This window comes from Mytilus californianus, unplaced genomic scaffold (genome assembly GCF_021869535.1).
Source record: "Mytilus californianus isolate M0D057914Y unplaced genomic scaffold, xbMytCali1.0.p SCAF_2, whole genome shotgun sequence".
Taxonomy (NCBI): Eukaryota; Metazoa; Mollusca; class Bivalvia; order Mytilida; family Mytilidae; genus Mytilus; species Mytilus californianus.
Window position 1 is genome coordinate 912197 of NW_026262668.1, and position 27851 is coordinate 940047.

A 27851-nucleotide genomic window follows, 5' to 3' on the forward strand; every position below is an offset into this window, starting at 1 on the left:
ATTTCATGAACATGAAAAAAGTAAAATAAAAAAAACATCGAATTCCGCGGAAAATTCGAAACGGAAAGTCTTTTATCAAATGGCAAAATCAATAGCTCAAACACATCAAACGAATTGAAAATAATTGATATATTCCTGACTTGGTACAGGCATTTCCTTTTGTAGAAAATGGTGGATTTGAGTGAAATAATTAAGGAAACTGACTTTTTACCAAAATTCCTTTTTTTTCTTTTCTTTTGATTTGTTTATTTTTCTAGCTTTAATAATTCTTTTTCATATACGATTTTTCATGTACAATTACTCTCTAATTATTGTAAATTAATTATAAAATGGTGGAATCAAAAGTCATAAGTCGAGGAAAAATAAACAAAACCATGACAAACCAAAAAACACTTTACAAAAAAATTAAGAATGAGCAAAAAGAACCTCATTCAAAACTGGGGTTGAATCCATGTTTTCCGGAAGCATAAGTAATTCCTACATTAATTGTGCAACCCGTTGTTATTGCTTGTCAATGAGAATTAGAAATTTGAGGATCTACGAAGTTGTGATTTCAAAATTTGAATGGTATCGTCTGAATTCTTTTGATGTTGAATTTCGTACATAAAATATAAAAAATTAGGTATCAAAATTTGCTCTCAAATTTCGAGTTTCCAATATATAATCTGAAATCTCTAGTCATTGGTCTGGGAATTCGAATATTTTTGACCCCATTAGACCATCAATGATGATGAACGTTAAGTAATGGTTCATTCCAGGTCACCATTATCTGAAGGGGAAGATGATAATGTATTCAAGATAAATCTGATGCAATAATATTTCTCTAATAACATTTAATAATTAAATATAAAAATGTTGATGACGTGGTTTTTATTTTAGATAGTAATTTCAAAATTTTCGTAAGTATATGTTATAAACACGTATACATAATTCTACCTAAAATAAATAATTTACATCTGAATAGTTGTAGCCTGTTTAACAAATCAAACTTAGTGGAAGTCCATTAACTCATCATAGATACCATTTTTTCCATTAGATAACAATTTTGTATGCCAGACGCGCGTTTCGCTTACAAAAGACTCATCAGTGACGCTCGAATTTAAAAAGTTTAAAAGGCAAAATAAAGTACGCAGTTGAAAAGCATTCTATTTAAGACCCAACGATTTAAATAAAAACGGAACTATATACCATATCGCGTCTAATCGATAACATTACTAAAATGTTATATATATATACATAATGAAAAATGATATAACGAAACATTTTAATATTTGAATACATTTATTATGAAACTTAATAAAAGTAAACTGAATAAAAATAAGAAATGTTAATAATAATTCGTTAGAGTGAAAAGCTAATTTAGGTTTCACCAATTTCCCACAATACTCTTTTGATTGATAGAAACTTTCGGAGGTCTTAAAATCTGCTTGTGATGTTCATGCATAAATGTTTATTTTTACCTACAAATTCATTATGACCTATGTCTCAAGGAAAGAATATATATAAATCATGTATGATGTATGTGACAAAAGGAGTCACAATTGTAGAGGAGATATACCTTAAATAAAAGAAAAGACGCACAGTTTTCGAGACTAATTGTTTCAAGATGGAGATATAATTCAGTCACAAAGCCATGTCGGGGCAACGCTAAATATTTCTGTCGACGAAAGACATTTGTTGTACTTGACATAATTCATTACAAATATGAACAATCATTTTGAAAATTACAGATGACAATAGGCACTGTCAGTTTGTCGTAGCCAAAATTCAGTCGTTCTTTTCTAGTTTATAGAGGGTAACCATAACAATTTCTAGCCGGTTTAAACTCATTAGCAAAACAATGAGTATTACTATTGTAGGATGAACTGCGCATCCCCTTCCGAAGAACATGAGCTCACATATGTTTGTTACTTATTGCTCATTTGATTGGGGACTTTCCTTTTTGAATTTTCCTCGGAGTTCAGTATTTTTGTGATTTTACTTTTTTCTATATTGTTCTGTGTAGATTGTTTTAAACTTTTCTGTTTGTCCTTGCATTCAATTTGACACCCGTTGAAATGGCGTTTAAAGGTATGTTTGATGTTCAAAATTATAAATGAAATATTTATGACCTACATATTTTGAATATGAAATAAAAACTTTGTAAGAACGCAATTTTTCTAAACACAGATTTGCTGACAATATAGAATCGGTTTTGATTATTTTTGACTGCCGTTCAGTTACCTATTGTTGCCTATATCTACTTCGTTGGGATTCTGGTGAATAGTTGTCTTATTGGCAATAACATCACATCCGGTAATATGATTTTGTATATGTTTTTATGTTTGTATCAACCAATATTTTTCTTAAATTGGCGAATCAAAGAGTTTTAAAAAATCAAAACCAGGTTAAACCCGCCATTTTCTTAAAAAATGTATGAACCAAGTCAGGAATATGACAATTGTTTTCAATTCGTTCCGGTGGTTGATATAGTCTAACGTTTGAATTTGTCTGGTTTTATGGACTTCTCAATTTTTGAATTTATCTTGGAGTTTGGTATTTTTGTTAATATATTTTCAAAGAAACTAAGAGCAGAATATAATCAACATGTTACACAAAATTTATGTTGCTTGATATTACTTGCGTGTCGTATTTTACAAATATAAGGGATTGTGTATCTTTAATATCTAGATAATATGTTGTTGAGGTAACACTTTCCCCGATGCATCGCCATTTTGGTACCAGCGATGGAATATACATGTATGGTACGAGCAAATTGACAGAATTTATGAAACTAAGTAGTGTATTGTATAAATATGTTGTAAGAAGCAGTAAATGGAAACAAAGAGGCTAAAAGAAAGTTTAAACCAGACAAACTAACACATAGATATAAGAAGATGTGGTATGAGTGCCAATGAGACAACTCTCCATCCAAATCACAATTTGTAAAAGTAAACCATTATAGGTCAAAGTACTGCCTTCAACACGAAGCCTTGGCTCACACCGAACAGCAAGCTATAAAGGGCCCCAAAAATGACTAGCGTAAAACCGTTATAACAGGAAAACCAAAGGTCTAATCTATATAAAAAACGAGAAACGAGAAACACTTATGAACCACATCAACAAACGACAACCACTGAACATCAGGTTTCTGACTTAGAACATGTGCAAATGCAGCGGGTTTAAACGTTTTAATAGGCGCCAACCTTCATCCTACCTGAAACAATAGGGATACATCACAACATAGAAAGACACACAATAAAATACTCTACTTAAAGACGGTCGATACGAAACCTTTAATTTTCATATAAAATGAACGGATTATTGTTGTAGCGCACACGGCCAAACCTGATAAATGAAACGAATTAACACCATTACTATTTGAGTTTAAGAAAACAAACTCATCAAAATTGAGTTTAAGAAAACAAATTCATCAAAATTGAGTTGAAGAAAACAAACTCATCTGAAAATTTTAAACGCCGGACGCCTGTTTTTGTCAATTCAGACTCATCCGTGGCGCTCAAATTTAAACAGTTGGAAGGCCAAAATCAAATACTAATACGTGGTTGTAGAGCTTTAGATGCCGAAAGTCCCGAAAGGTTGTGCGAAATGCGACTTAAGAAATACATACTTTGGAAAAGGGGCCGGGGAGAAGAACAACAGCTTAAGCGTTTCGAATAACTCAAAATTTAATATACAGAAAAGTTACAGAAAAAACATATTTATGATATTTCATGTCAACACAAAAGCGCTGACTACTGGGCTGGTGATAACATCGGGGATGAAACGTCCTCAAGCAGCGGCACATCGACACAGTGGTTTCAGGCTTATAATTTGTACACCACATTCGTGATTCAGATATCATAGTCAATAAAAAAGTTATTGGAGTTAAAATAAATAATGTAAAATACGAGTCAATCCCAGAAATAATCGGTTACATAAAACAATGTTTTTATCACAAGAACTGTATCTTCTTGTACGAGGAGATTAACAGATTAAACAACATGTGTCCCATTAAAAAAACAACACATCATTGATATCTCATATTAACACAAACGTGCTAACTACTGGGCTGATGATATCCTCGTGACAAAACAACGTTCGCCAACAGCGGCACATCCACACAGTGGTTGTAAAGATTTCAGGCTTATAATTTGTTCGCCCTAAGACGCGTGTTTTGTCTACATAAAATGGAATAGGAGTAGGGACCCAATGACAGATAACAATGATAGGTACCAAACACGCCTTAATAAAAAACAAAATACTCTCTAGGTAGGCAGTCAAAAGAAGGAACAAAAATATTCATATGCACAAACCACAGGAATAGAAATTGAAACTTGAAGTGGAGACAAAACGTACTTTGATGTTACGGTATTATAAACCAGTAAGACTTCGATGACATGCTAAAGGGGTAGTAATGGACTTATCAGCTGATAAACATAATAACCTTAGTTAGACATTATGAGTGTGCATTGTTCCTTCCAATAAGAATGAACTGTTAAAGTTAAAGTTTTTTTAAAATTAAAAAAGGGGAAGTCCATAAAAACTGACAAAAACAAACACTAAATTTTATCAATCAACGGAACAAATGGAAAACAACTGTCATATTCCTGACTTGATACAGGCATTTTCCGGTTTAGATGCTAGGTAAAACCTGGTTTTATAGCTTGTTAAATCTCCCACTTGTATGAAAAGAGAGACTGATGTACAGAACTAGGACAAATTAGCTGTTAAAGTTGTCTTTCTTGTCATTAAAGTTTTAACATAATGTTAGAGAAAGAACATCTATAAGATATACTATAAGGTTGGGATTTAAAGATGAATCAATTCAGGCCAGACAATTTGATTGGGTGTTAAATCAAAAGCATCTTATAATGTAAAAATGAAGGCAGCTTTTGGAATAGCTCATTGACATGATACTCACATAGATAAACTATCGATCTTACAAGTACTAAAAGGATTTATGTAACGCGTATCAGTTTTTGTCACCTTCTAGGAGTGTCCCACAGACGCATGGAAGTATCACCGATACGCTAACAATATCACATAGCATAAGCCATCGCTTGCTGTTGTGTTGTACAAATGTTTTTTTTTTGTTTTAGTATGGTCAAATCCATTTACCAATAAAAGACATGGTGCTTGATAAATTTGGTGGAAAAGCATGGAAGGAGATTTTGTAAGTGTATCTATTAAATCATTATATTAATTACAACAACTCATCAAAGATACCAGGCGCATAATTTGGTACGGCAGACGCGCGTTTCGTCTACAAAAGACTCATCAGTAGCGCTCGAATAAAAAAGTTGGAAAGCAAATCAAATATTATGAAGTTGAACGTTATAAATAACCGAAATTCAGAAAAAGTTGTGCCAAATACGACAAGGCAATTACTTAGGGCCAGAAAAAGCTTAAAGTTTTGAATATTTCAACATTTTATAAACAGTTCATTTACAGAATATGAACATATAAATGATATTTCATGTCAGCACAAAGGTGTTGACTACTAGGCTGATGATATTAACTGAGACTAGATATTTCAAAATATTTATATCATTTAATAGCATTGAAACTGGCAGCTTATGGGGTCAATGTTTGTAAAGCTCAGAGCAATTAAAGGAAGGGTAAAATAAAATATGTCGTTTGAAAATGAATTGTCTTTCCTCAATCCTAAATGTCCATGGCTACACCATAAACCTTATCGCTATTTGACCGCAATTACTGGACATCACAAAGGTTCCCGTAAAATTTTGACGTCATAATACAAAATATCTGACGCCACAATGGAAAAGTGATTGTTGTATCACGTCAATAGTTCAAGCGGGACAGATTCTCGGGTCAGCGGGGACAGAATTTCAAATAGCGATAAGGGGTATTTACATACCTCTCCAGATAAATCTAGGGAAAATCCTGAAGAAATACACCACTGAACAATTTTCTCGATACACTCACAAATATTAAACAAATCGTTTAACTTGATCTGAATTTCCTTACATTGCAATGTTTGTTAACACAACTGATTTTACGTTACGGTTGAGAATGACCTCACGTATTTAAAGAATATTCATGACGTAGAGGTAACAGAAAAATGGAATTTTTATCACGTGACATACCTACCTGACTAACGGAATAGTGGACAATTTGTACACTTACCAAGACGCCTTTCTGCTAGTTTTTGTAATTCTAATTAAAAAAAAAACGTTTTTAAAAGAAGTTTCTTTAACAAAACTTTACCTGTAGACTTCGATTTTACCTTATTTTTTTTAATTTTTAGGCTATTTTCGATTTTAACTTTCTGGCGCGACCGATCCTTATATGCTAGTATTTACTATAATTTCCCGTACTTTTTATGTGGTCCGCTAGAGTAGAAGTACTCTCAAAGGAAACATAAGGATATCAACTATTAGTTTTCAATGTCTTCTTATTTGAAATATAGTTTATAAATTCCAAGAAGTGAGTACACATACAACACATGGAAAGAGACAAACTGACAAACAGACAAACTGACAAACAGACAAACTGACAAAGAGACAAACTGACAAAGAGACAAACTGACAAACAGCAGTCTACAAAACACTTCATAACTAAAAAACTAAAGATTAATGAAACAGAAACAAATTAATTCATTGTTACTTAGAAGATTAAAAAACGTGCATTAATGAAAACATTAGACAAACCTTTAATCATCTTAAGGGTGTATGTCATCGAACCAAGGATTACCCTATAAATGATTGCATATATTATTAAAAATGGTCATTTGTTTGCTTTTCAGAATTGTCAGTGGTCTTGACGATGAAACTGACTTTTTGGTATTTCAATCATACCCTGATGACAAAACGTTTGCTTTACTCAGAGCAGTAAGTTCTGTGTCCGGTAAGACTTAATTTAATTGAAGAACTCCGTTTGATTTAAAAATAGAAAAAAAAAGAATTGTTTTTTTTTCCATATTTTGAACCGCATTTGAAGTTTCTTTATGACCATAGATTGCAAATGATACGATTGTTAGAGTAGATTTGTTTTCGATGGTGGGATGCGATTGGAAAAAATTGTAGATTGAAGTATTTCCTTATATTGCAATAATACCAGAAAAAAAATATTCATAATCCAAAACTTATCCAGGAGAGTTCACTTGAACAGACTGAAATTTTACTCACAAATCATCCATTCAAAATTCACCTTAGTGTGAAACCTTTTTGCGATGACTTGTTCTATATTCTTTAATAGATTTTTCTGGCGTGGTTGCTTTCACAGGTACGCCTTATGATACAGTTCTAGAAGAATTTGGAGATTATTTTGTCCAGTACTGCTTCAGACATGGTTATGATCAACTGTTGCGGACACTAGGAAAAGACTTTATATCATTCATCCAAAATCTAGATAGTCTACATTCTTACCTGGCACGTACCTACACTCAGCTTCGCTTCCCGTCATTCAGGTAAATAGATAAAATACAGAATGCACAATCGAGATACTTACATAGTGTTGCGGATCTCATTTATAAGTCAGATCAAAAGATGGATGTTTGCACATTCCAAACTTTCCTGAATCATTCCGATCTCATAATATATATGTAGTACTCTAAAGTGCGATGGTACTCTAAAGTGCGATGGTCACGCTAAAGTGCGACGGTCTACGCTAAAGTACGATTGTGTCTCACGCTAAAGTGCGATGGTTGTTTGTTTGCTAAAGTACGATGGTATATCACGATAAATTGCAATGAACCAATAGGGTAAGGTTCGAGGGCTTAAAACAGCAAAGTATATTGATGTTAAAAAAATAGTATTTTTGCAAAAGCTAGTATGCTAAGGTATAACATATGTGATAGGCTTTATAATTTACCGGTAGGCTGAAGTGATTGTTTCTAAATTTAGAAGACCGACCACGTAATAATTGCTGAAAAGGTAATTTAGGTGTCACAAAATACTATATTTCCTGTAAATGAATTTTTAACAATTCGGGCGTATCAAATATTTGGATAATTTGTGTAGCTTGCCGTTCAATCAGTCTTTCACTAATGTGCGTATACTATTTTGTATCTATATGATCCCATATAGTAAAATGGTCGACTGCAGGATACAAGTCTTGCATCCAGCACCCGAAAAAAAAAACCACATTTGCTTCAGCCGACAAAGCACGGTTAGGTTTAAATTAATTAAGTCATGGATATTTGGTTTAAAAGTTGTTAATCATTCATCTTTCAGTATGATTATTTTTGATTTGTATGAACGACTGTTAACGTCATAATCCAACTACGTTTCTTACGTCTATACTTTTTTCCATCGTACTTTAGCGTCCCCATCGCACTTTAGAGTCCTACATATATATTGCATAATTAGGTCTAAGTGCAAAAGGTTTATATAACACGTAGATTAATAACAGTAACAACCCATTTTAATGAAATTGATATTGACGTCACATCGGTATTTTAGTAACATTTACTACCACTATATATTTGATATGACTTCTGTAGGAATCCCCATCCAAGGGTATCATCAAGTCAGAAATCTATGAACCGGAATTGCCATAATTAAATATATGGATTTTGACAGATTCTCAGCTGTACAATATCGATATGTTAACAAAAACTTGAGTTGCAACATCCTGAAGCAGAGTTAACAAGTTTAGAAGTTCCGTTTAGACCAATTTTGGTTAAATATAAGATCCCTATGTATATATTTATCATCTTCCGGCCATTAGCGCAATATCCAATCAAAGAAACAAGCACACAGACTAATCCTTCTGTGTTAATTAATTTCATGTATTATATTTTATCCCCCTCCCCAAATATTTTTGTTTTAAAAATCTGTGACTTATTTCTTAATATGACATTGACATCTATCTTTGATTTAGATGTGAAAGAAGAAATGCTGATTCTGTGAACTTACATTATCTTACAGAAAGGACAGGTCTCCATCCACTTGTTATAGGTTAGTTCATTTGTGACAAAACAATAACCAATGAAGAGTTTCAGTAAGGGAGCTGCCATTTGATTTTTATGGGGGGGGGGGGGGGGGGGGGGGGGGGGCTAGGATGAAAAATTTTGTCCTGCATTTTTTTTAGTTGTAATCTCTGTCCTGCCTTTTTATTTTTCACTCTATTCGGTCCTGCCTTTTTTTTTTTAGTTTATCCTGACTTTTTTTTACATAAATTGTCATCCTGCAAAGTGTCTCATCCTGCCTTTTTTTTTACTCAAAACTACTGTCCTGTCTATTTTTTTCAAATTTCATCCTAGCCCCTCCCCTCCCCCCCCCCCATAAAAATCAAATGGTAGCTCCCTAAGCATTACCTTTTTTCGAGAAATCAAATGCCTGATAAATAAAAGAAACAGCTATATTTTCAAATGCAATAAATGGTTTTCTTTAAATCATACCTATTAAGACTCCTTACTTTACAATTGGATATAGAATAAACGATGTTGTATGAATACCAATGAAACAACTTTTCACTAAAAAAAAATTAAAAAAGACAAGGGTGTAAAAAGTTGACGTAAGGCCTAAAACAGTGAGCAAAACTCACACCGTATTGTACATGAAAGCTATGCAAGATCCGGAGACAAAGTGAAACAATATGACAGAAAAAAAAAACAAAAAGCCGCATTTAAGCTTATATCCTTAAACGAAACACAATTATTTCAGACATCAACCAACGACAGCCACTGAACTTCAGGCCCCTAACTTAAAACAACAGGGGAACATAAAGAATCAAGAGTAGTTTAACATGTCTGAAAACGCTTAACACTTTTAATTTACGTAGAAAAGTAGTATTACAGCACTACATTACAAGACACTATAAGAGTTAGTAGAAAAAGACTAGGCTTATGCAATCAGCACTTTAACAACGAACAAAAATACAAAAGACATAAATTAGGGATCTAAGAGTTCTGAACTTGCAATTATTGAAACCTAGTTTGAAGCCAAACTGATAGATATACATGTTTCCCGAGCTAATATATCAATTAGTATACTAAATCATAAGTGGTAAGACGCCATAAGCAGTCGAAAAAAGAATGATCTTGTGTAATGTCAAAGTATACGTATAGACAAGATGAATGTATTTGAATAAAATGGCAAATTCAACACACTCTAATTCCAAAATGAACGTAATCCTAAATTTAAATGACAAATTTGATATAAGTCTTTTGTATGAAGATATCAGTGTAATGTGAGTATGCAATTGATTAATCAAATAATGTTAAAATTCTGATATGTCTGTAACATTTTAATCAACTTAGGAATTTCATTCTCAAGTTACTGCTAAGTAGTCAATGCTTTAATACTGACATGACTTTAACATGGTATTCCAAATTTTCACTTTGAAAAATGAAGAAATCATTTAGAAACTGAGGTTCAAGCTCCGTCAGGCAAAGTTGACCTTAGATGAATTTTGTTATTTCATTCTTGCAGCTCCTAGCATTTCTACGTATTTACACATCCCTGTTAGTCAAATGATTTGGTTTGAGCGTTCCTGGTGAATGTAAATTTTTCGGACGCACGAAATTTATAAAGTGCTATTTTCAACTAGCACTGAGCCGCGACCACTGCTCATGGACTGTTGTTCTCCCAGGGTATCGTCAACTCAGTAGTCAGTGCTTCTATACTGATATGAGTTATGAAATATAATTCTAAAATTCCTCTTTGCTGAATTTAAAAATCATTAAGAACCTGTAGTTCCGAGACCCGAAGGCAAAGTTTACCTTATATGAATTTGGTTAGGCTTTAGGTCTCATTTGGTCATATATCTCTTAACGTTTCTACGCATTTACACATCCCTGTAGACGTTAAATGTTTCAGAGTTCCTAATGAAGGTACATCCAGAAAAACGCTTCGGACGTACGACATTTAAAACCTTTATTTTCATTATCAATTTTTTAATGGAATTCTAATAAGGTTTTATTCTTTGTTCTTCCTTTTGTTCAATTTAAGCAATTCGTATTGCTTTAAAACACATAAATGGCTGGTTTATTTTTAAAAAATCATGTAAAATACCAGTTTTATAATTTTCCAGATGCGCGTTTCGTCTATATAAGACTCGTCATTAAATTTGATGAATACATGATTTTGTTTAGCAAATGTACATTTACTAGTTTGTGTTTTCACTGCACCGGTGGTCATGCTAGCCACTAGTGAGTTCGATCACCGGTCGGTATAAGTAAGTAAGGAAAAAACAACAACCCATATCAAAATAAGAAGATGTGGTATGATTGCCAATGAGACAACTCTCCACAAGAGACCAATAACACAGAAATTAACAACTATAGGTCACCGTACGGCCTTCAACAATAATCAAAAGCCCATACCGCACAGTCAGCTATAAAAGGCCCCGAAATGACGAATGTAAAACAATTCAAACGAGAAAACTAACAACCTGATTTATGTACAAAATAATAAACGAAAAACAAATATGATATACAGCAACAACCACTGAATCACAGGCTCCTGACTTGGAACAGGCACATATAGAATGTGGCGGGGTTAAACATGTTATTTGGCGCCCAACCCTCCCCTAATCCTGGGACAGTGGTGCAACAGAACATTACAAGAACTGTACAAAACAATAAACAAAAAACACATAGTTACTTATGAAGTTAAAAGAGGAAGAAGATATAATGTACCAAGGAATTTCAAAAACCATAAGTCGAAGACAAACCATCGATGATACCAAATAAACGTTGATGCACGACAAATTAAAAAAAATAATCCCACATTTCTGAAAGTAAGCAAATATTTTTTTACAGCTTTTAAACACCATTTCACACATAATTTGATTTCGTCGTGATTTGAGTAAAAATGTTTGAAATTAGTAAGAGGCCATTATATCTTTTAGGCATTAGTATATTACTAATATAAATTGTATAACAATTATCTAGTTTCTTGAAATAAGACTTAATTTTCACTATATTAACTCCGTCTATGGATCGATTTTTTACAAGAACAAAATATTCCAATATGTTTTAAAAATCCGATGCCAAATGCAATCATCTTTTTTCAATTAAGTCCCTATCAAAACACTATGTAAAATTAATCAGATTAAATCTACATAAATTGATTCAGACATTGTGACAGGCTATTTTGAAACGTTTGAGTTTTAACATATTCCTCTTGTTTCCAAGGTCTTGAATAAGATATTAACTTTTTAAAGCATCATACACACATCTCTGTGTAGAGTTAGAATGATTATGGGTAAATCCGTTGTTAGTAAAAAAAATGGAAATAAAGTATTGTCAGAAGTCGACTATCCATTGCTTTAAACGTTACAATGTTTTGATGTACGCTTTTAGAAATATTACCCAGAGTGCAAAGGATTCTGAAACGTAAAATTTCATTCAAAAAGAAATCAGTTAAGTGAATATTAGAATATTAAAATTACAAAAAAATGTATGTTCAGTCTTTATGCTAAGAATGTTTTATCGAATTGTTGTTGATTTTTCGATTAATTATTCCTATGTTGTGTAAACCATCTTGTTTAAAATTTTTGCAGATCCGCCAATTAAGAAAGAAATTACATCGGAATTTTTTCCCGAAGAATACGTTTCAGAATATTTCTAAATTAGTTGTTAAGTATTGTCCGTCAATAACTTTATAAAATAAACATTTAAAAATTTGTGTTTGTTAAACAAGAGCGTTTCAATAACTTTTTTATTTAAGCAAAGCTTCTAAAGGGTTTAATTTCTAACTTATATTATGAAGACTATGAAAAGTGTTTTCTTTTGAATTTTCACAATTATTTTATGAAAAATACAAACCAGAAATTCAGAACTTTTTTAGTTCTAAAAAGGTCATTATACATAATCATAATTGTCTAACTCCATAACGAATTAGCTTAATAACATTTTCCAAAATGACATGTCTTTCAAGTAATACTAATTTCGTATATAAATGTAGGTATTGCCAAAGCAGTTGCAAGAGACATATATCACCAAACAGCAGAAATGGAAGTAGAAAGCATATCAACGCATGAAAGTGATACCGGAAGTGAGAGGGAACATGTTGTTTTCATTGTACAATTTAAAGATTTATCCGAAAACGAAAAAGTAGTTGTAAAATATGACAAACAACCATTTACAAGTGTGTTAAGTGTCAGTCATATTTGTACTGCCTTGCCATATCATATCGTTTTTGACGAGGATTTACAGATTAAACAATACGGAAATATGATATCAAAACTACTTCAAACTAATCTACCACCGAACACCTGTATGACGTCATTATTTTCTATTATGCATCCACCAATGAAATTCCTGGTAGAAAATATTCTTATGTTCAGTAATAGTGTTTTCTATCTGTCTCTGAAGAAAACAGACAGAACAGATAATCCGCTTATTTTAAGAGGTTAGTATACTCTTTTCCAGCATTGCCGTTAGTATAAGTATAAGTATAGATAAATATATATGTATAACGCAAATTTGCAGATCTAAAATTATTGAGCTAAATTTGAGACGAAGTATATATAAATTATGGTGTTATTCCTGTATTACCACGGTTATCCGATGGAGAACGTCTGTCGTAAAGTTTTCACATATCTAAAAGTATGTATACACACTCACATATATATATTAGAATTAGGAGCTGTTGTTTTTTGGCAAATGGTATAAGTCGAACTTCCCCTAAAGACCAAGTATGTGAACATTGATTAATCATTGCACGGCATTCAACAATGAGCAAAACCCATACCGTAGATTTAGCAATAAAAGAATAACGCAATTTGAAACAATTCAAAAGAGAATATCAACTGCCTTATTTATGGTAAAAACAATAAACGAAAAACACTAATTGCAGACAGCAACCTTTAACAACCTTTCAATATGGAATATTATATATAATTATTTTTAAATGATCTGTGTGTATATTTGTGTGTGATTTTATGAATTATGGGACATGCATGGGACATTTATTTCTGTTGATGTTATCTTTTAATATCATTTGGTCGGAATCAAATAATAGTTAATACTTGTATAGCAAGATACTTAATCACCATCCCATGCTTATGTAACTGGTACATCTCCGTTTAAAAATCAATCACTTCCAACTGTTCAAATTAGACTTTTGGATATTACAGACCTTTACCATCATATTAACCAAAACAACATTTTTGAACATTATCATTCGGAACAAGATAGACAAATTGCCGTCATGTGTCTTATATCATTCAAGACAATTGAATGGTTAGGGATGTACGTACATTACCTTGATATAAAAAGTAAAACAATAATCTACATAAACAATTATTAAATCTGAATATGAAACTTTTACAAATATTTGACTTTTGATAGGATGTTTAAGCATTCGTGAAAATATTCAGTTTATTGAGGCATACAAATCAGCCCAAATACGAAAAAAAACCCAACCATTTCATTGAAAAGAGAGGCTAAAGATACCAAAGGGATATTCAAACTCATAAATCAAAAACAAACTGACAACGCCATGGCTGAAAAAGAAAAAGACCAACAGACAATCAATAGTACACAAAACACAACATAGAAAACTAAAGACTGAGCAACACGAACTCCACCAAAAACTGGGGGTGATCTCAAGCTAAGTCGGAACAGATTGACAGTTAGTTTGAAAATTATTTGCTTGTGATATCAAACTATTGTATTTTTACTACACGGCAGATTTGTATTTTTAATCAAGTTTATACATGTTCTAAACTTGATAAACATCATGCAAGCACATTTATATAAACAGGTGAAATGATGTGGTTAGCTGAAATTAAGCATATGATTTATATTTGCTCACCAAGACTGACAAGCCTATCGGAACTGACGAAATTAAACATGTACTTGTCGGATATTCCTTTATATGATGTTACAAGGGAGCTAATTCTGCTTAATCAACAACGAATTGCTGAGATTGACATAGCGTAAGTTTATATGAAATAGTCGATGTATCCTGGGACTGTTAGTATAATAGTCCCAGATGTATCTTTAAAGTTGCTTCTGATTGAACACCATTAAAATATTTCTTGTCATCAGTTTCAATGATTTTCTTAAAAAATAACACCTATGAAAAATTTGATATTGAGTAAATTTAGACAATAGTCATTTTTACAGAGGATGACCTTGAGGTCACTCCGATGTATTGCTATCGCCTAAATTTCCATTATGCAAATTAGTTTTGGGATTTCAACCGATCTATAAAAATTATAGATCCGCGGTCATTACAAGGGAAAAAAGTGCATTTTTATACCTGCGATTCCGTTCTCCGTTCGTACGATGTTTCATCAAAAAATGGAATCATTTCAGTTGTTGATTTAGTACTGAAAATTTGACTGAATTATCTCCTTATTAAATACGGTTTTATATGTTTAAGAAAGAGGTCAGGTGCTCATGTTCATTCATAAAATTATCGTTCATTCATGAATTTATCGTAAAATCAAAATCACTACACAGGTCACACAGGTTGTATACGTAGTGTCAAAAGATTACCTGTATAGTATCTAAAAATAGACAAACTTAACTGACTCCCCTTACTGTAGTGTGTGGTAACATTTTGTGAGGGAATTCGATGTTTTCTATACCACTGTTCATTTCAACGCACTTTGTGACGATACCACTTTATCAATATGAATGAATTTTTTTGCAGTGTTTTAAGAAATAATTTTACTTTAAAATCGCGTATCATTTGTGAACTATTAAATGTTTTACAAGGACGAATTTTCTGTATAAAGTCAATAATTGTGTGAACTTTTGAAGCCCAAACTTTTTATACGCTAATGAAAGATCCGAAAACTATACCCATACAGAACGACATGTTTTTGAAATTGTAGCAAAACTTTTGGTTGACAAATTTTAATTCGTTATTGCATAAATATTAACTTGAAATATCTGTCATTTTCTCCCTACCCAGTTTACCTCTATTACTCATTATGATGTGGACTTGACATTGTTATTGAATCTTATGCAATTTGATTGGATTAAGTTATTATTAGATTACCTTCAAACTGTTCATGCTTTTTCGTACGAGTATATTGATTAAATCAGAGCGTGCATGAATGTGTACAGAAAATTAAATGACCTGCAAACTGGACACTGGACCAGTCCATATTACGTTTTATCAATGAATAGATTTTTTGTTTATTTCCCAAATTACAGGGCCCATAAAGGGCATAAAATCATATACAATTGATTTACATAATTGGTAACAACAACAATAATAGCGGCATATAAATAGATATTTAGTATATAAGCATTGGTCAGAATCAGATGAACGAAACTTAAGGTATGAAAGGTAACAATTGCCACTTTTTATCTTTTCACATAATTTTCCACATACACATTAGATAAATTATTTTTGATAGCCTATTGCGGAGAAAAAAGAGAAAGTTTACTGTATTAACGTTCTATTCCATTAAATACGCCATTTTTCGAAGATAAATGCAGAAAAACATTTATGAACGGCTACGCCAGGTAAAATTGTTGTTTATCCTAAAAAAAAATACAATTTTCAGTTTCATTAGAATATTATAATAATAATAAATCCCAAATTTATGTAGTCATTAGATAAAGTCCTTATATGTCCGATCTGCCTATTTTTGGACATCAAAAGACAATACGATCGTTTTAAGGTCAATTTCGTCTACCTCACACAATCTTGTTAGGCACTATAATGAAATGGACCTGAAATTTATTTCACATGTTTCCTGAAAATTGATAAATATCAAAGCAACATAGAGCTGTTTGTTCTAGTTCGTATAATGACAATTTAATGTCATGTTTGTTTGTGATGACCCCCCTTTTCGGGATTGCATCAGAATTATAGTTATCTCGTAACGCATGAGAATGACACATGTCAACTGAGCAATTATGTTTGGGACTTAGTTTTAAGAAATGATGTCAAAGTAACATTATGAAAAAATTTTTAGTAAGCTGAAATATATATTTATTTTTTACATGTTTATGTCTTGTAAGATATTTTATTTCTGTCCCGTTTTTCAACATTTGCGTCTGGAAAGTTGAAATGTTTTAACTGAATGGTTAATTTAAATTAATTATGAAAATGGTTAAAATTAAATCAATAAAGGAAATTATTGCTCAGTTACAAACACTACCAGGGGATAATCCATAATGATTTTTTTTTCAGTTATATGTTTCAGCACATGTATAATTAACCCCAACTTTAGCCTGCTAAACTTGTTGTCTCCTTGTAAAATATAAAACATATTTAAAATGATTTCCTGCTAAAGTCTTATATTGATATAAAGTTAAAACCGTCTTGCTTCTCACTAGTCAACACTCCTGTCCTGTCAGGTTTAATTCTTATATATATATGGATGAAAAATAAAAGTCCACAAAACATTAACATGGCAGCAATTGCTTTTACAGCCTTTAAGACTTTGACTTTTTTTTTACAGAAGAGTGTCCACCATGCACTTGCATTACACTATAATAATAGTAGAATAGTATGATATACAAATAGACGAAAATTATATATACATGCAACCGTATATATTAATATAATATATAACAACAAACCAGTGTATTCTCTGGAACTATTATTATATTAGGATAATAGTCTAAGGTATACTGATTTGTATCACTACAATATAATAGTTATTACGGTGAGGTTGAATTTCCTGTCATTTATTCATCATCCAAGCACAAACTTGTATAAGAAAACAAAATCTCTGTAAATTAACCTCAGTTTCAGGTATAGAGATGTGATCTGTTTCTGTGACATGTGCTTTTGACCATCCACAAGAACCTGCGGTCATCCGATGTTCAGTACTTCAGTACTTTGATTCTATGTTCAAATCTCATAAAAATCGATTAAGAAGATGCCAGTCTAGGTACCAGACAAAATTTGAGGGAATCGCATGAACCCCAAATAAAGCGAGACCAGTTTCGTCGTCAGGGTAAGCGTCTTCTGCTTACCATCAACTGCAATGCAAATCCACACTCAGTCAAAACTTCGCAATCGGGAATAAGACACATTTTTAAAAATCAAATCGGACGACGTACCCGGTTTTGATTCCCTCAATTTTTAAAAAGGCATGTCCTAAGTGAGTTGAGATACAGATACAGCGTATCCGGCAATCAATTCGTGATGGTGACCGTAAAACTTATGTACTGTCAATTGTCGTAGTTTTTCCTCATAACTCTGTTGGAGGAGGTTTTGTGAAAAGAGCACACCTATGTTAATGAATTCCGTATAGTGTACAAATACACGAGCGTAACGTATTATTTGAGATATGTAAACGCCATACAACGGGAAAAAGAGTATGCTTTTGCTGAAAAATGGGAAAAGTTAAACCATCACCTTTGTCATAGATTCTATAGTAGTAGTTCACTTGTGATAAACGAGATCGGACTCAGAAAACGAACTATTTCGGGGACGCTTTCCATGTCGACGTACCCAGTTTCGCTCCTATTGAAGTCCATGCCATTCCCTCAGTTTTTGTTTGTTACTTTGATTTGTCTTTCTAATCGATTTACGAGATTTGAATATCGGTAAACTGCTGTTCACTTTTGAATCTTGAAACGATTGGTTTTGTAGAATGTTTTCGCTTTATCAAAATAACAGTGGCACCTTTCGAATGTGTCTTATACGTGTGTTCCGAAGGGGAAAAGTACTGAATTTTCATATTAAAACCAAAATCATCTTTCGTGCCAACCCTATGCTCATGTTAACATGCATTGGTAGACATTAATCATTGCTAACATTTTAGTATTGTTAAAATTAGCACGGTGTGATTTGAAGGAACTATTTCTTAATTAGACACAACAAAAATGAACATGCAATATCGTATCTTTATGGAATATTATATTTTGAAAGTTTGCTTATAAGATTGAAAACAAATGAATTAGACTTAGTGATTTTCATTCTTTAAAAAAAAATTGTTTTCAAACAATTGTTCAATCTGTGCATAAAAGCTAAATATCTTCATTTTATTTTATTAAATGAAACAACACATTGAACTTTTTAATTATAAATTCATTTCAAAGAGCTTTCAACAGCAAAAATAATCAACAATTTAAAGGAAAATATGATATTATCAACAACAAAATTGATTACAAAAACCTGAAAAATTAATTAATTTCTCGATTGATTAATTTTTTTTTATTGTATATTATATATTTTTCCGTTTCAATGTTTTAATCCCATATATTGCGCAGAGGAATCTTTTTACGATATCTTTTATTTAAATTACAAAATTTTTTTTCTAAGCGAACTGTATGATATTTTTAGAAATTCATTATATGGTTTTGCTACTTTGAATAAATATCTAAGTTTTCATCGCTCATTGAAGACTTATTTTGTATGTTTTCAAACTTCTTGCAAATCAATTCACATATCCTAGGCATTGCTAGTATTAATTATCAAACAATAAAGTTGCACAGATAATTAGTGTCTTCAGTTATTTAATATTTTCTTTGGGTTTACTAAAACAAGAAATGTGACACGGAAGTGTAATGTTCGATGCGTAAACTTCGATTTCAATTACGAATGTGAATAAATCAAATGTTTATATTCTAAATAAATGAAACAAATTACGTTAGATTTTTAGAATGGAATAAAAAGATGAAATGCATGTTATGGTTTCTTGTGTATAATTTGGAGTTTAGTATGACGTCCATTATCACTGAACTATTATACATATTTGTTTAGGGGCCAGCTGAAGGACGCCTCCGGGTGCGGGAGTTTCTCGCTGCATTGAAGACCCATTGGTGGCCTTCGGCTGTTGTCTGCTCTATGGTCGGGTTGTTGTCTCTTTGACACATTCCCCATTTCCATTCTCAATTTTATGGTGGCCAAATACTTTGTATTTTGACTTATGAGTTTGAATATCACTTTGTTATATTCCCTCTCTCTCTTCTTTATTTTATGTATTTTTGTACACACTTTGGCCATTCATATTGGTATTTGACAAGAAGACAGCACTTCGGTTATGGCATACTTTGATTGATACATGTTAACTACATTTACAGTTTATTAAATATGTGTATGTGCTAAAATTAAATTGCAGCTCTTTCAGGCATTGCTGACATTATGATAAGACTAGTTTGATTGTTCTGTTTAGGCGATTCTTATGTACTATTACATAAAAATGCCTTCCCAAACATTAGTCCCGTACAAGCCTAATGCAGATAATTCTAAAAAGACACTCATAATTGGAATAAAAGTGTGATCATTTCTTTATAGTGGCATATCACTATCACCGAGTCGTTATCGCTGATGATGAACTTTTATTTTACTTTTAGGATGTTCGCTTGTCATGTTTTGGAATTTTTGTCAGATTTTCGGAATCCTCTGGTTTTATCCATTTGAATGCCTTAAAAAATATTGCTCACTAATCCCCATTTTTCTTTTTATAAATCTTTTACATATATAAACCATCTGTAAAAGTCTTATAAAATCTTTGTTATTTTTTCATAGTTTTTGAGAACTTAAACTTGTCAATGATAAAGCTATGAAAAATCAAGAGAGAAAATTTTTCCGCCAAAATTTCAATGGCTAATATCTCGAAAACAAGCACACAGACCTATATATTTTTTTTTCACTCTTTTGGTTCCTTTATTTATCCCCTATCAATATATACTAGTGTTATGAAAAGTTTGTTATTTTGAAACTGAGTAGCGAACTTCCTTACTAGAATATGACTACTATTCATTGCTTTGGGATATTATTGCAAGTGTGCGAGATTTGTACAAAGACAGTAAAAATAGGAGTATTTCCATTCAACTGAATAATTTTACAACCGATGCATTTTTTAAAGCGAGTTAGCTACGTACATGTAGCGTGTCGTTCACTAAACATAGATATATAGGGCTTTGTTCACTAAAGATAGATATATAGGGCTTTGTTCACTAAAGATAGATATATAGGGCTTTGTTCACTAAAGATAGATATATAGGGCTTTGTTCACTAAAGATAGATATATAGGGCTTTGCAGCTATGTTAGTTGTTATGATATTGAACCACAACCCTGGTATTCCTCAAATACTGTGTATAATTGCAGGAAAAAGTTAGATGAAACAACAGCTGAACTAAAGAAAACGTCACGTCTTCTGGAAGAAGAAAAACATAAAACTGATGCTTTACTGTACCAAATGCTTCCACAGAAAGTCGCTAATGATTTGAAAAATGGAATAACAATAGCAGCAGGTGAGTGGATTTTCATTTAACCTAAAGTGTATAGTATTTTTTTAGTAACTCTTTTTTACAGTTAGTTGTATAAAAAGCCTAATCAGTATGAAATACAACGAATACGTTAAATGATTATTTCTAGAACCACTTAAATAGGAACACTAAAACGGACGTAAAATATAGTTAAAACTTTTTAGGATCAACTTTGCCAGAGGAATTTTTGGGTGAAATATACCCAAAATTGTGCATATTAGTTGACGTGTTTTGTACTTATACAGCCTTGACTGTAAAAATTTTGGCTTTTAGTCCTGATGTAATTAAATCCAAAATAGTGTCATCATTTGTCTCAGCTCCCAACGAAATTTTTCTCCTGGTTTGTGTGTTAAAAATGGTATGAAAGTAATAGTACAGTTATACCATATTCCAGAGAAATTTGAGGTAGTGACTATCCTGTTCAGTGATATCGTTACCTTTACCAACATAGCCTCTGAGTGTTCTCCCATGGAAGTTGTTACCATGTTGAACAATCTGTATGCGAAGTTTGACGAGAAAACAAATGAACATGATGTGTATAAGGTAAGAGGAAAAATTTGTTTGCTTCTTTGATCAAGTTTTAGAATTATGTTGAGGCGTTGAACATGTTTTATATGCAAGCAACAAAACGTCGAGAAAATGGGGGTATTTACCCTTGTCCGCCTGTCCGTTGGTACGTCACATATAGGGTACACAGTTTGTCGGTTTAATTCTACGTACAGCTTTCGAGCTAGAACTTTTATAGTATGCAGATTGTTTATACATGTGTATAGTATCAGGATTTTGATATTCTTTATATTTTTTGCAAATGATTTTTTTTCGTCATTTTTGGTAAAATTACCCATGCAGGGTACATGGTGTGTCTGGCTAAGCCATCCTACTGTTTTCAATCTTAAACTTTATACAAATGGATTACATGGTTGTCCGCAGAAATCTAACGAGTAAATCCTTAAATAGTTTTTATTCTTGAACTTTTAAATTATGCAAGATATTATTAAGAGTGTGCATATTATCAGATTTTGATTTTCTATAAATTTCCACAAATGAATAGATGTTGAACTTAATCATTTATTTGAAATTGTTTATGTTGGGTGCATTGATTTTTCATCTAGTAGCCGTTCATCATTGAAACAATTTGAATTATCTTCACTATTGTTGTTTAATTAAAGTTTTTTTTCTTTGAATAATTTGGTTAGTTTTTATTTTAGTAGTTAATTAGTTTAAAAACAGTTGATTCATTGTTTCTGGGGTTCACTTTTAAGGTTGAAACAATTGGTGATGCGTATATGATAGTCAATGGTTGTCCGGAAATCAAAGAGATACACGTGCAAGCTGTAGCAAATTTTGCTATGGATATGGTAGAGGAGGCAGCTAAAGTAAAGTCTCCAGCTACAGGATTATCACTACAGGTTTGTGCTGATTGATTTGTTTTTAAGATAAAGAACATATTAAATGAAATAAATAATGTTTTAGTGAACCAGATAAACGAGAAAGCAAAGATTCTGATTCTGGTATTTTGTTTGTAATCGATAAGATTTCAAAATGTCTCATTGATAATTAAATACCGTTCTTTTCCTGGACTCTCACCACCCGAGACCTAAGCGTGACTTTGATTCAAAGGCAAACAGTATACCGTGATATCAGGTTTGTTTAATTTGATTGTGAAAGTTTAATTGTATACAACCTGAAGTTATCTGATATACATTGTACCCCTTCTAAAGCAATGTGCTAGAAGATGTACGGCCATACACTCCATTTTGTCTCAACTTGTACAATAACTCGGGAAGCTTTAGGGCTTGCAAAATGTTTTCGGCGCTTTTCTTTCATTGGAATCTAGACATCCTTGTTAATTTAACTTTTGTTTACGGTTGACATGTACCATTATATAAATAACACATAGCTGAGAGGGTGATAGAGCAGATTGTTACCCCGAGAAAACATTGTCAACTGAGGCGAAGCCAAGGTTCACAATGTCTTTTCGAGGGGTAACAATCTGCTCTATCAGCCTCTCAGATATGTGTTATTTAATTTATTTTACTGAATGTTCTGTTATTACTGTCGATTAAATTTCAAATTCAAAGTAATAAACTATGACGCCTTGTACATAACAACCATCCGTATTTGATAAAGCGCAAACTTGATCAAGCGTCTCCGTGAAGGATAATAGAGTATTTGCCATAGGATAGAGTCGTATTTAATAAAGCGCACACTTGATCAAGCGTCTCCGTGAAGGGTAATAGAGTATTTACCATAGAATAGAGTAAATCAACACCCTCGTATTAACCAATCAAAATCTGGCATTTTGACATGAAGTTTAATAATAATATTCAACCCATATTTCTCATTATGCCCAACCCACTAAATGGCAGGGACATATAGTGTATCATATGTCCGATCTTCCGTCATTTTGAAATCAAACAGTTGTTCGGACTTCTTTTCCGTTATGCCTGCAAATGTAGTGCAGATTTTGATACACAAGTGTATCATGATGTCGCACAGATCGACTTTGCGTCTCGTTCTGGTTGGCACACTTTTTGCGGTATTACGGCCCTTAAAAATTCATGAAAATTGTGCTTCTGCGGACTTTTTTGGCAATGCGGATATATCTTGAGCTGGTTTTTTTGTACATTGATGCTGTCTTGTAGATCTATTTTGCCTCTCGTTTCGGTTGATGGACACATCAGATCCGTTTCCATTCATATTGTTAGTATAAGGACACAATTTAGCAGTGGCGGATCCAGAGGGGGCGTAGAGGGCGTACGCCCTCCCTTTGCTTGCACTTTTTTTTTTTTTTTTTAAATGATTAATCAGACTAGACATCGCGAACTTTGCCATTTCCCGTGTATTTAATTTTTATGCGACAATTCTTTACTTATAAAGATATTTTTCGCTCGTATTTACTATAATATATTATTGATTATGTCAAAATCATGTGATTCGCTACGGTGGAGTTGACCAGTACGTCGAAAAAAACGTCACTCAATCATTTTGAAATTCAAATTACAGTAACACATTGCTTAGGCTGAGGATGACAAGCATGACGCCTTCAAAGCGACAAAGTATTGAGCAAGAACGTATTGACTTCTATTTCACAATTCCACCCAACAGAAAGTAATACTCTATTACACTCTCATGAAAAAAAAAGTTCCACAGCAATATTATTTACCTACGAAAACATGTTTAACCCCACTAGCCCCAGCCCATTAATAACATTGCTGAATAGTGATCCCCAGTCAGTAAGCTCTAGATATAGATTTAAAGTCTAAGATACGGACCATTTGATTTAAGGGGGCAGTCTGAGATATTTAAGAAAAAAAATTCTGACCCTAATTTTTGCCTTAAACAAAAATTCTGGCCGTATCTGGATTGAAAACAATAATCTTGTCCACTTTTTTGCTATTAGAAAAAAATATTTTCAACAAAATTATTTAGCATTAAATGAACATGATGAATAAAAAACGGGCGTAATTTTTATTTTGGGGTGGGGGGGAGGGTTGCATGTGAATCCCATATCTGACCGGAATGTCTGTTTTGCCGAACTGATATACTGAATACTTTTTTCAAGGCCCGACTGCAACCTGCCTGCTGGGTGTGGCCTATATGTCTCCATGTGTCGACCGTCATTCTCAACTTCATTGTCATTTCCGACTCATTCGTAGCCTTTGGTTGATTTGGAACCCCTCACTTCCCTTGTTGGTTGAAACATTTCAACCAAACATTTGGATAAAAATTGCTTGTCTTTCTTCGTGTCGGTCGTATTGTAAATTTCATTGAATAGCCGTATATCTTGTTTACAACAAGAAATCTGTGAGGTTATGCTAACTAACCATACAACAAACGAGAATTTTCCATCTCCATTTTTTACTGACAAATCCCACATCAAATATATTAATTAGTACATAGCTTTGGATCCATCCAATCATTTAACAATTAATGGAGAGAATACGGCACCAAAAATATCCAACCCCTACACTTTAACTATAAAATGCATTTTACACTTATTTTATGTTTTTTAGCCAAAAAAAGGTCCAAAAAAGTTTTTGCCTCGCTCCGCTCGGCAAACTTTAATACTACGCCCCCCCCTTTCCAAAATCCTGGATCCGCCCCTGTTTAGTGCACGTAAATCGTTATTACTTTAAAATTAGTGTTTTTCATCTTTACAGCAAAAACTCTAAATTGATATATTTCAAGTTATGTTGACAAGTTGGTGTACACTGATTTAACAAATCAATCTAATATCATAATTGTTCAGTGAGCGTCTATTACGGAGCTTCCCAAGTTGAATTAATGAGGGTCTGGATAGGGGAGTCCACTCCTTCATTTCTGCATTCTTCAAATTTTGTAGGTAATTTTTCTCTTTTCTTTATATTTTTGCCCATTATTCTCTATTCTTTATATTTTTGCATTTTTTTTTGCAGTATTGGCCCATCATTCTCTATTCTGTAAACCTCACCCAAACTCTCGTTAATGTGACTGTGGAACGATATGTTAGCGTTGATTTTATCTCATTTCTTTCATTCGGTTTCAGATAAGAGTAGGGTTTCACAGCGGGCCAGTTGTGGCTGGCGTGGTTGGTGTTAAGATGCCTAGATATTGTCTGTTTGGAGATACTGTCAACACTGCCTCACGGATGGAGAGCCACGGCGTTCCTGGACGTATACATGTCAGTCCTCTAGCTTACAGGTGGGAAATTTATCATACTGATATAAAACACAATGCCTGACAAAGAATTAAGACAACATTTTGAAATTTACCAAACAAAACTTTATTGCGACGAATATTTAGTGGCGGTCCTGCAATTATACCTTCAAACAAGATTTCAAATTTGATTTGAACAAGTCTGTTTTAGTTAAATTAATATAAAACAATTCTACAGTACTGGTTTTTACTCTGATATTTTAGGACGGTTGCTCTCGTATCTAAAAAATTACTTTTAAGGAAATGGTGGATTTGTTTGTCACAAATTTCCATTTAATGAATACATTTTGCCGATTACAAGTAGATATAATATTCATTTAAGAATAAGGAGTTTTGGTTTGATTGTCAATGAGACAACTATAGACCATAGCCCCAATGACAAGGATGTAAGCAACCAAAGGTCATTGGCCTTCAACAATGAGCAAAATTCAAAACCGCATAGTGTATATATGTTTTATAGTTTTTATGAAAAATATCTTAACAAGACAGCTAACCAAAAAGAACTCAAATATGCACGAAAAATTAAATTAGAAACGCGGATGGATTTTCCTGTCGAAGGTAATGGTTCTCACCGGTAACTACAGCTTCCCACATCAAATAAAACTGGTCGCCACGATATAGCCACGAGTGCTGAAAGTGGCGTTAAAAACCAACAATCGATCAATCAATCAAACAATAGAAACGCTGATGTACAATATACAATTTCTTTAGATTGCTCATTGCAGTTTGCTCATAAATGAGGACTACATATTCAGAGACCGCGGAAGGATAGAGATAAAAGGTAAAGGTCTGTTGAATACGTACTTTCTGATTGGTCGACACGATGATCTGATGGAAGAACCTGCTGATACTTACTGTTCCCTACCAGTAATTGGAAAGAATGGGACTGAGATCCAGGTGATAGACGAAGAGCTTACGAAAAGACACGATTTTGGCCTAGATGTTACAAATTTAGTTGATAATGCAGGAACGCATGAAGAAAAAAGAAACGTTAATGGAAAAACAAGGACTTTCAGTGAAACATGTAATGTTCTTTGAGACAGTATTAATTCAATTTTTATTCTACAATTTCTACAAAAGATCTTTTTCTCCATTAGAATAAAATCGTAGTTTCAACATATATGCTATTTTATGTTACTAAAATGAGAGATTTGTTTGTACTATAAAATGTTTTTTTTTGCTTCGTTTAAAATAAAAATTCTCAATAAAAACAAACTGTTTTTTTTCTCACTTCCCATAAAGTTTGATGTCATGTTTCAACATATGAATTTATCCGTTTACAGATGTTGTCTATCAAAGTACAAACCATATTTGTCATAATGTTTTTTTTTACCGAGTAATGATTTGTGGTCATACATATGACTAAAATTCAAATATCCTCTTAAAAATATATATGTTTTTCAAATTTTCAAACTCGTTTCTAAAATGTTTTCTGTGATTGATTTTATACTCAGATCATAAAAAAAAAACCAGCAAGCAACAGGAAAACAAAGAAAACAATACATTTGGCCTTATTTAATATAGGAAATGTCTACTTGAAACAGACTGAATGCTTGTTATAGGCCTATACTACTTATTTCCTTTCTTAATACTTTTAAAACACGTGGCAGTATTTGTTTTTGAATTGTTACATCCTTCCATCATTTCCATTAGTAGTATCACCAAATAATATGATTATAGTAAGGGACTTCAAGGGAGTCAAATAACTCGCATAGCACTCATCAACCGGGACACATCAAATCAAATTTTGTTTGAAATTATGACACGTTTTGCAAAAGTTAATATTGAGAATAAGAACGTGTATCCCAAAATGCTGAAAACCCCTTTTAGGGATCCCGTTAAGAAGTTGGGTTTTCTATTCTGCAATTACCCAATAAAACTTCTAATTAAGACCGAGTCAGAATGGAATTTATCTACAGTCTTACATCAAGGCTTGAAATCTATCTTTCCAGTAAAAGTGACAGCGCCTGGGGGTTACTGACTATCCTATCGGGTATAACTGTGCCGACAGCACTTGCCAAATCATACCCTGTTCTAACCAAAAAACATTGAAAAACATAC

At 32.6% G+C, this 27851-nt stretch overlaps 1 protein-coding gene across 1 annotated transcript; it reads left to right on the top strand.

The window, feature by feature from the left end:
- Positions 1 to 744: 744 nt before the first annotated feature.
- On the top strand, positions 745 to 26901 carry LOC127728848 (guanylate cyclase soluble subunit beta-2-like). Its single transcript, XM_052236442.1, has 12 exons — positions 745 to 789; positions 5082 to 5155; positions 6749 to 6849; positions 7228 to 7411; positions 8827 to 8903; positions 12858 to 13304; positions 14661 to 14835; positions 20932 to 21077; positions 21487 to 21635; positions 22355 to 22501; positions 25621 to 25775; positions 26516 to 26901. The coding sequence occupies exons 1-12, from the start codon at positions 745 to 747 to the stop codon at positions 26826 to 26828; spliced, it is 2013 nt and encodes a 670-aa protein (XP_052092402.1). The 3' UTR covers positions 26829 to 26901.
- Positions 26902 to 27851: the final 950 nt, after the last annotated feature.

What these genes read in the sequence shown, in the direction of transcription:
- LOC127728848 (XM_052236442.1), top strand. Translation starts at nt 745, where the DNA reads ATGGTTCATTCCAGGTCACCATTATCTGAAGGGGAAGATGATAAT. An exon ending in CTGAAGGGGAAGATGATAAT is followed by an intron (nt 790 to 5,081) that starts GTATTCAAGATA and finishes TTTTTGTTTTAG; the next exon opens with TATGGTCAAATCCATTTACC. An exon ending in CTACAGGATTATCACTACAG is followed by an intron (nt 22,502 to 25,620) that starts GTTTGTGCTGAT and finishes ATTCGGTTTCAG; the next exon opens with ATAAGAGTAGGGTTTCACAG.